Raw genomic sequence first — 10134 nt, forward strand, 5'->3', positions numbered from 1 at the left:
TATAATGATAAAAATAATAACTATAATAATAATAATAATAATCACATTTTTCATCATAATGAGTCAGACATGAAACAGGAATTGGCAATCTTGGTTGTCCATTCATTTCTCCGCTCGGATACTCTAATAAAACATTTTCCAGTTCTGTGATTTAGAACGACGTTGGCATCAGCGCACACACGAACTCGCCCATTTGACGGATCAAAGCGGAATCTGCTCTTGTAGTTTTCTTCCACATTGTCTGTTCCTCCAGTTCATGTGAGACTGTGCCCACAGAGGCCGGCCAAGGCTGAGGGGTCAGAACTGGCCTGCGGCATGGCTCTCTGCGCCAAAGGCCTGTGGAGTGCAATCTCCACCGTACGGTTCTGGAACTCAGGGCCCGTTCTGTTCGTCCGGTCCGATGGTGTTCCTGGTGGTCTCAGCGACTGTCAGGAACGGATCAATCTAGTATTGGGGCACCATCAGGTGACCCTGAGCTGCAGTTGTCGCCTTTGGTCTTCCGGATAGGGGGAGATCACTGGTCTCGTTAGTTGCCACATGTTAAGCAGACTAGCCAGCCTGTAACAAACCCTTCACGGGCTTCTGATGAAAGTCGCAGCATCTTGAGACTGCTTTCGTTTCTAACTTATTCCTTATTTTGAGGCTTCAAATCTGTAGGCCAGGCCTACTTAATATCATGAACACAAAACTACTGCACGAATGATGTGACGAGTGAGTACCCATGAGCTGAGATAGTTGTTTAGTTGTTCGTTGCATAAGCCACCAATCAGGGCATTGCATTGCTCGAATTAGGTCAATCTTGCACTGAGATTGCAGGTTAGGGGTTTCGAGCCTGAGCTTGGTCCGACGTTGTGTCCTTAAGAAAGGCACTTTACACTAAATTCCCACTTGGCTCGGTCCTTTCGGAGATGGACGTTAATCTCGGAGGTCCCGCCTCTTACATAACCTAACAGTGTTGATAGGGGCGTTATACCCATACCATTTTTTTTTCAATCTAGCAGGTTCAGACTATGCTTCAATAGAACACGTAATCAGTACCCACCAATGGAAAAATTTGCTAGCGCTTTAACGACGATGAAAATTTCTCTTTTTTTTTGTACATTATTCTCCTAAAGTTTTCCCATCACCGATCTGTATAAATTTTCCAACTAAGATTCTACCGATCTACCCCTGCCTCGCTTGCTTTTTATTTTTCTAGAGAGAGTAAGATGCCTAAAGCCTTTAAGTCGAATCAAGTGTCTTAGTAAGACTTAGAATGCATTTCGAAATTGTTCCAATTCGTGGGATTCTTTCTCAGTACTCAATTATTTGAATTCTTTTCTGCCCATGAAATTCCCAACAAAAGTCTATAAGATACCACATCAGTTGCTTCTATCCTTTTTCACTACCTTTCACAACCGTTTAGAAGAGTTGACCACAGATCGCCTATTAGAAAATTTATTTTAGTAGTCATTGAGATGTTTCTATTTTTCAGGGTTGTACTCTATTTTTTAAAGCTGTGTTAAGCTTTTGCAATTCTTCGTTTTATTTCTGTGGAAAGTTTGGCACCATATATCCAAAAGATTTAAACTGCTGAATTTTTTCGATCGTCTCACATTTGCTTATTAGATTACAACTATGATTGAGTTTGTTTTTAGATACAACCATGCATTCTGTTTTGTGACATTTGACAAAAATCCTTTATGCTTATTTTCCGCCACAACAGCATCTAGAAACAGTTGAAGGCCCTTTTCTGAATCTGACAAAAGTTGTGTCATCATCTGATGTTATTTTCTCCATTCACTTTTGGATTTGAATTTTCTTCTTTGCTTCTGAAGACGGTTTCACTGTACAGGTTAAAAAGGTCTGGTGGCATGACACATCCCTGACTAAGTCCTCTATTGATCAGCTTACATTCGCTATACTCTCCCTTAATTCTTACAGCACTGATTTTGATACGAATATTTAATAATTCTTAGATTTTGTCCATCTATGTCTACTGTTTTCAACATTTTAAGTAGCACATCATACCTTTCAGACCCTTCTGTGCCTCAATATATTTTTCCATTAACATTGTTAGATTAAATATGAATATAGCGTTTCGGGTATCCTTGTAAGGTACATAACCAAATGTAGTTTTACATATTCTGATTTTAGACATTTTAAAATTCTTTCCACTACTTTACGTAGCAAAATACTCACACTTCTAGGAAACTTGTACTCGTACTTCTAGGAAACTCACCGTGCACAGCCAGATCTCACGTGACAGAGGCTGCATGAAGGAAAACACGTGCGGATCTGTGTCCACAGGCTTTTTAATCATTAAGGAAATTCCCAAACTCATGAACGGTTTGGTGAAGTCTAGAACTTTTTCTCTGTCCGAGGTAATCGTCAGGGGGGCAATTGCAATGTCGGCTTCCTGCAAACAGCACACAGAAAAAAAACCCAAACAAATAAACAGCTGTAATTAAGTCTTATAAACAATGAACAAAAACAGCCCCTACAAAAACAAATACAAAATGTGTTCAGCCTTCCGTCCAAGTAAACTTTAAATTTGGCATTACTTAGAAAAAGCACTGATATTAAACTTTTCTACTGGAATTTTTGTCATAAAATGCTTTAGTTTTCCTGATTATTGCATAACTGTGAACAAGCAATTTATGAAAAGCTACATACGCAATCAAAAATTCCTCTTATAAATTTTTAGAACTAGGTGTTGTTAAGATCCTGTGGGGGCTCTCATGGTCTAGATGTTAAAGTGTTCGCCTCTCGTTCAAGGATCCCGGGTTCAAGCGGGTATCGATAAAAAGAAATTCCTCTCTAACATTGCCTCCATTCTCCTCCTTTCCTGCTCTCTAGCAATGTTCTATCGCCTGCTTTCGTCTCCACATTCTACCTCCACCCCTTCACCTCCTTTGCCCCCTCCTCTGGGCTCCTGACTTTCTGCAGCCTTTCTACTGCTACTCCTTGGCTCCTTCTTACTGCAGTCTTTCAGCCCCACCCCTGATTTTCTGGTAGGAAATATCTACGCCTAGCCTTCTCGGATAGGGGTGAAAAATCTCGGAGGTCCGTGTGCAGGTTTCCACGTTAAAAATCCCTTGGTAGTCTAAATCGATAAGAGTCTCCACTCGGCCGCCACCCGGGCAAAATTCAATTTCCTACCTATTGAAAATGTTTATAGTGTCACGCGCTCTCATATGACCTTATGCCGCTGCGAGCGCCGCAAAACACTTACTGCCCCAAAATTTTGTTTACAAGATCCTGTGAAAAATACATTAAAATTGAATAAGAAACAGAGCAGAAAATGGGATAAAGTGTGAAAAAATATCATTTTCAGAAAACGGCAAATAAAGGTAAATATTAATACGGCAGTAATAGAATGGGGGTTTCCTACTATAACTGAAGCATATAAACAGTGCAAAGAATGGTTTTTGAGACACAAACTGACAATTATTTTCTTTAAAAGTCTATACCCTCTTCTCTAACACCCTTACAAATAGCACTTTAGGGTAAAGAAACGAGTATGTACTTTTTGTATGTTGTTCTGGAACAACAACCCCAAACCAAATAACAACAACAACAAAACTAAAAAAAAACAACCAAATCCTTCCAACCGTCTTTCCCCCATTAAGTTTATTTTTAAAAAAGGACTACATTGTTAAAAAACAACCAATAACAACCAAAGTTCACACCATCGCCAACATAACACAATAGTTGTCGAAAGAAAAACGAAATGTATGAGATCATCTTCAATCTGCTGACATTCCCGTTGACGTTTGCGTTCTTGTAGTTGACGTAGATGTCAGAGTATTTTGAGAGTGAGCGCGTGCGTAGCATGCAACTCGTGACGTAGGAAGGGACGTGTTCATAATCCACTAACGCGGGTACGCTGACACCGTTGCCGGCCTAAATTAGATTTTCTTTTTCTTCCAGCATCTAGAAGCTATTTATAGACGTCTGGGCTTCTTTTAACACAACGGACAATGAAGCTGAGGCCTTTATGAATAAATTATAAAGGCCAACAGGAAAGAAAATCTGGTTTAGGCCAGTAATGTCAATACTCTGTGATTCTCAGCCAGTCAAAAATGTATACTCCACTACAGAATCGCCCAAAGGCAGTCTCGAGTTCTGAGGCCATTCGTAAAGAAAGGGAAAAAAGACACTCACTCCTCAGATTGTATAATATTAATCGCACTTCTGGGTAGGCCATTATGTTAGGCATTTGCATGGCAAAAAAGGGCTCTTCTGAAATGAGCTAACAGTTTAAAAACATGTAATCGTTTCAATAATTTACCTGTTCTTGTCGTCAACAATGCAATTTTTTTTTTTGGGGGGGGGGGGCTTTCACTCATTTGACAAGTTCAGAGGGAATCAAGGCATAAGTAAGAATTTTAGAACTTAAGCATTTCATGTTTTTATCTATTGTTTAACTTGATCCATTTATTGTCTTTCAATAACCTTTTTTTCGAGAAGCAGCTAAAGACTAGCGAAACGAAAGGCAGTGGTGCATGTTACGAACTCGTGAAAAAGCCCAATAGTTCTGGATAGTTTTCCTATAATTAAAGCCGTGTTTCTTCTTGCAGGCCCATGATCCGACAGTCCTTCACTGAGAGCACTTTACTTAATTTTTAAAAAGATTTTGGCTATTCAAATTTCAGCATGCAAAAAGAAATTGTTGACATAAAAAAGTCAAAAGTTATAATAATAATATAATATAAGTTTAATTGATGAAACTCTGTTCCCGCCCTTTTGACAGTTACATCTTTTAAAGACACAAAAAGCGGAGGTCATTTGAAAAACCCCACTCTTTGAAAACTCAAAACGAGAGTAAACGAATAAATAGAAGACAGAGAATATACTCTAAAGTAGTCATCGTCCTACTTGTGTAACTTATATGATAAACATTCACATATTTCTTTTTAACTTTTAGAGCATTTGCGTGTCTTTTTTCGAACCCAGTTGATATTTTGTTACCTACCCAATCCACCCCCTACCCCATGCCATCTAGATTTCAGTGCCAGAGATGAACATTAAATTCACCCCCCCCCCCCTTTTCCGCCCCAAATAAGAATAACTAAAAGAATAAATAAAAATGAAAAAACAAATAATTTAAGTGTAAAAATAAGATTAAAGAGATTACTTTAAAATGTGCTAAATTTCCAGGGTTTCTTGTAAGGGTCACAGAGGGATAGCACTTATGCCTTAGAAGAACAGGAAACAGCTGGCTGTGATTGTGATTATCAGGTGAGCAAAGACGTGGGTAGAGGGGGGGGGGGGCGCAAAAATGTATCTCTATAAAGGTGATTCTAAAGAGAATAGTTGGGTTCTGGCCTTTTTATTACGTAGACCTAATCAGCCACGTAGATGCTGTTAATGAACAGAAAAATATATCTTTAGAATGAAGATAAGAACTCATACATGTCTCGTGAGCTCTCCAATAACACCATTCCATGTTCCATCGGGTTCCTTCTTGCCGTATTCTCCGTCTTTTACAAATCGGATGTGGTAATCGTAGCCGACGTTTTCTGCCACCAGCTCGGCCAGATCGGAGCAGTATCCTTCAAAGCGATGTCGGCCGGTGACCGGCAGGCCTTGAATGGGAGCGACCACCTTCATCAAGTAGGGCTCCTCCTGGTGAATGGTGGAGTTGGAGTTTGATTAAAGAGAAGAACATAGACTAGAAGAACACTCATTTAGAGCTGGGGAGAAGTAATATGGAGTAAAGAGGGACAGACGAGAAGTTGTACTCAACAGTAACGCGCTCCAACCACCCACCCGCTTAATATAAATAGGTGCATAGGGTGTCTTTAAAAAACATTAAACAAAAATATATTCAAAAAATCCCAAGACGTGTTTGAAAAACATTAAGTTCAACAAAAATTAACAAACAGAGTTTTACAACAATCATAATGTGCATTAAAGAACTAAATTTAGTTAAAACTGACATAGCTAAATAAAATCAGGGAAGGTGGAGGCAAATATATTATGCTTCAGGTGTTTATCATTTCTCTTCAAACAAGCTCGAATACACAGCTTAAAATTTCGAATAACATTGTGAAATGTCCCCGAGTCGATTCTTTGAACCTCAGACTCAACACTGGGTTTTTATTGTTCGATCAAAATATGAAAGACTATGCCTTCCGATAAAAACAACTTAAAAGGAAAACACTGCAAATCAAATGAGGTCAAAGGCCATCTTCATTTTTGGGACAACCTGCTCATTAGAATGTCAGTTTAAAATAAAATAAACAGTTCTTTGATTAATCGCTACATTGGTCAACCCGACATCTGAGAAACATTGGGTGTTTTAAAATAACTTTGAGTCGTTGATTTCGGATTTGAGGTCAAATATACTTACCGGCAAAAGTAATGCGAATTCACGTGACACAAGAAGAGGAGAGTAAATTGAAGCAATAATTTTTGTTTAGAGAAACAGGTTTGAGGAGTCTCAAATTGCACAAAACATTTCTTGAAAGTTGGGGATTTTTTAAACTTGGGGACAGATTTTGTTATTCGGCAACAATGACCTTGACCTCGGGGCTTAAGTTCCAGTCAGTATCTGGTATGGTCCCCATTAGCGTTGATGACAGCAGTGCATCGGCGGCGCATAGAGTGGACCAAGCGATTGATTTGGTAGTTGGGGACCTACACCCACTCCTGAAGAATAGCAGCACCCAGTTGTGCAGCTGTCCGGGGTCTGGGCTGGAGTTGGTTGAGACGCCTCTGAAGGACGTCCCAAAGGTGTTCTATTGTGTTCACATCTGGTGATCGGAGTGGGTGAGGCATGGTGGGTATGTTGTTCTGGACTAGGAACTGCTGGGTAGCTTTTGCTATATGAGGCCAAGCGTTATCCTGCTGAAAGGGATGGTTTTGATGTTTCCGGGAAAATGGAGCAACATGGTGCTACAGGACTTGGTTGATATAGAGCTGTGCTGTCACTCCGTTGCCACGTCCAGGTCCTAAATTTTGGAAGATCATGGGGCTCAGTCTTTGATAAATACCGATTGCGCCCCATATCATCACGCTTTGACCTCCCCACAGGTCTTTTCCCCCCATGTTCTCGTCAGAGTAGCCATGTCCGGGGCGACGCAAAATTCGTACACGTCTGTTGTCAGGATCCATACTGAAGCCACTCTCGTCACTGCCACTGTCGAAGATGCTAATCAACGTGGTTCTGAACTCACTGGAGACGAGCTCGTCGATGATGGAGGTTCAGGGGTGCTCTCTGCTCCGGACGCTGACAACTCAGCCCTCTGGCCACATGTCAATAGCGTCTGGTGCGGTCACTCACGGCTCTACCGTGCGTTTCTATTGTGTTCTAGGCTGTCTAGGAGGCGGACAAGCGTGGATCTCGGCGATGTTGATGCACGACGAAGCAGACTTGGGCAGCTGTTTGTCAGTTGCTTCTTTGGAGATCTCTCGTGGAGTTGGTTGCCTGAAATCTGTTTTGCAGGCGGTAGATCTAGATAGTGCTGGCATGCACTCCCAGGACTGTTGCCATCTGCCGAGGGCTCTCGTCGGCTTGCAGACATCCGATAGCTCTTTCTCGATTTTCAGCAGATAATCTTGGCATCTTGATATTCGGACTATATAATACTTAATCAAAATTTTAGGACAGAGAATTTATAGGACAGACCAACTTAACTTGTGAGCAAAAATTCACGATTCAATTCACGTTTTAACTGTGTACCATTGAGATGGTTGCATTGTTGCATTGTCTGATGAAGCGGCCAATGAGCGTGTTGTGCTTTATAAATCGAGCCATTCCAATAACAAGAACACACTGGGAATAGAGACAAATGAAAACAACTCACGAAAATACTATGTTTTGTTTTCTACACATTGTGTTACTTTTTCGCATTATTTATGCCGTTCAGTATATGAATTAGACCTTCAGGTATTTATGTGGGATGCCTTAAAGTAGCCTTTCGCGACTAAGACCATGCCTCTTTTATCTGTTTGAGGTAGACTCCATAATTATGACTGTTAACATATTCTAACATAAAGTTGTGTTTTGCACACAGCTCATTAGAGATGTCATAAACATCTATTTAAATTTTAACACCTACGTCTATGGATGAATTGGAATGCAACCATATTCCCAAATTATGGCATCGAGGCAGCGAGTATATGATTTTGAAGACGCTTCGTCTGTGGGTATTGCTTGATATAAATTCAGTGTACCCTTAAAGTGCGCAAGGTTGTATAAAGCTCCAAATTCAACGTGCATCCTCTATACGAACAAAGCAATAAGAAGGGAGAATCTTTATAATTTTCGAAAAATACAATTAAAAAACCCCCCACCTTTTCAGATTTTGAACAAGGGCCATCTGCGCTAAAAGGAGGCATAATACCATACGATTTATGTTAATGGCTCGCCCCAAATTTCGTCCTGATCAGCAGATGAACTATATTGTAGTGAAAAATATTAGCCTGAGGAGGCCAAATCTCTGTGCCTCGGAAGAGAAGAATCATGCGATAATAACGTGAGGACAAAACCTAGATTAAGAAAGACAGAGGATTTGATCGTATCATGAGGGCTGATGGCCTTAGCGAGTGCCAGACTTTAGTGGCCGGGACATAAATCTTAATGGATTCTGCACGGTCTCTCTGGATTGTATTGATGGCAGGAAGCTAGAGACGCAACAAATCCTTACGTTCCTTATTTTTGCGTGAGTTGCTATTTTCTTTTTTTTAAACTTTTTTTCGAAGCTGATGAAGCTGCACACCATTAATGATAACACGCTGCCAGCTTGTCTTTTTATAGGACAACCTAGGGTTTAGGGGCTTAAGGTTTCGACCGTCATGTGATGCTTTTGGCCGTCACTGCAATAGCATAACATTGACGACAGTCTTGCTGTTACTACGTCTTTGGAATATATCTACTAAACAAAATATAAATAAATAAACAAAGTTAACTGCATTGATCCCCTTGGAAAACTTGCTTTACAGTTAAGTACAGAAATACACAATTGCGTGAATACATTAATGCATTAATAATACACAATACCCCAAATATAGACAATCCACACAGCCCTTCTGGCCGCCACTATGCACCACCCGGACTTTGAGACAGGGTTATAGTGAATTGCTCAAGTACACACCCCAGTGACCACCAACCTAAACGCCGTGTCACCGATACACGATTGAAATCATTAAATGCGCCTGAGAACACAGCACTCAGCTTTTGGAGCACCCCTCAAATGCATTGGGAGTCCCGTTTGCTTTTATTCGTGCGAATTTAAACCTCCACTGAAATGGCGACGCTCACATTTTTAATTAGATCTAAACGTTGGAATTATATTTCGAATGTTTAAAAAAATATCAGTAGATACATTCTTGTTGAAAGGGGCGTTGAAACTATTCAACTTTAAACTTTTAGATATATTTTTAAAAACCGATAACAACAAAAGCATTTACAGCCGCAACGTAGACAACAGTAACAAAAATGTAATTAGCAAAAAGAACAAGCATAAACGAATTTTGCAACATTTAAAAAACCCTTGAATCAGTTCGGGATTCTGCACAAAAAGGACAGAGTTCAAACACTAACAAACAAGTCGGAAGGCGAAAATAAGAAAGACTGAAATAGAGCACTTTCATACCCTATCACGGGGTGCTCTAGCTTTAGCGGGTCCCAGACTTAGAGAGACAGGATGCAAAGCTTAATGGCCTCACGGCTGGCTATCCTACCAATGATGAGGGAATCAGAGCCAGGGACAGTAGACAGGAGGTCAAGCAAGACTAGATTGGAGCTATCGATCATCGCACTGAGATTCACCACTTTTAGCATAATGTTGGTGCTTACTTCTTAAGCCGAATCTTCTAATAAAAAGAGCAATCTTAAAATGACGAGAACAGTAATGCTTGAAAAGGCTTAGAATTTGTGACGTTGACGTTGGCTTCTAGCATAGACTGAACTTCAGATGAATTGTTATTATGTACCGTACACCCTAAGTCGTGAGAGAACCCAATGAGAGGTGTAAAAAAATGTCAACACTTGAAAACCTCAAAAGCGAGGGGGAGGGGGAAACGATTAGACTCATATCTCTCTGAATCTCTCTATCTCTCTGTTTGTGAGTTTGTGCTTGTACAAATAATCTATGTATAATGTATTATATAATATTATATAATATATTATATGATATTATAAAC

General features: G+C 40.1%; 1 protein-coding gene across 1 annotated transcript in view; it reads right to left on the reverse strand.

Annotated features, from left to right (window-relative positions):
- The window catches only part of LOC100533396 (glutamate receptor 1), a gene marked incomplete in the record, with an annotated part of 109299 nt that overhangs the window by 11385 nt on the left and 87780 nt on the right, over window positions 1–10134 (reverse strand). Inside the window, 3 exon segments of the mRNA NM_001204681.1 lie at window positions 2214–2216; window positions 2219–2398; window positions 5398–5610. Coding sequence (NP_001191610.1) covers window positions 2214–2216; window positions 2219–2398; window positions 5398–5610 — 396 coding nt within the window.

The sequence above is a fragment of the Aplysia californica genome, unplaced genomic scaffold (assembly GCF_000002075.1).
Source record: "Aplysia californica isolate F4 #8 unplaced genomic scaffold, AplCal3.0 scaffold00069, whole genome shotgun sequence".
Classification (NCBI taxonomy): Eukaryota; Metazoa; Mollusca; class Gastropoda; order Aplysiida; family Aplysiidae; genus Aplysia; species Aplysia californica.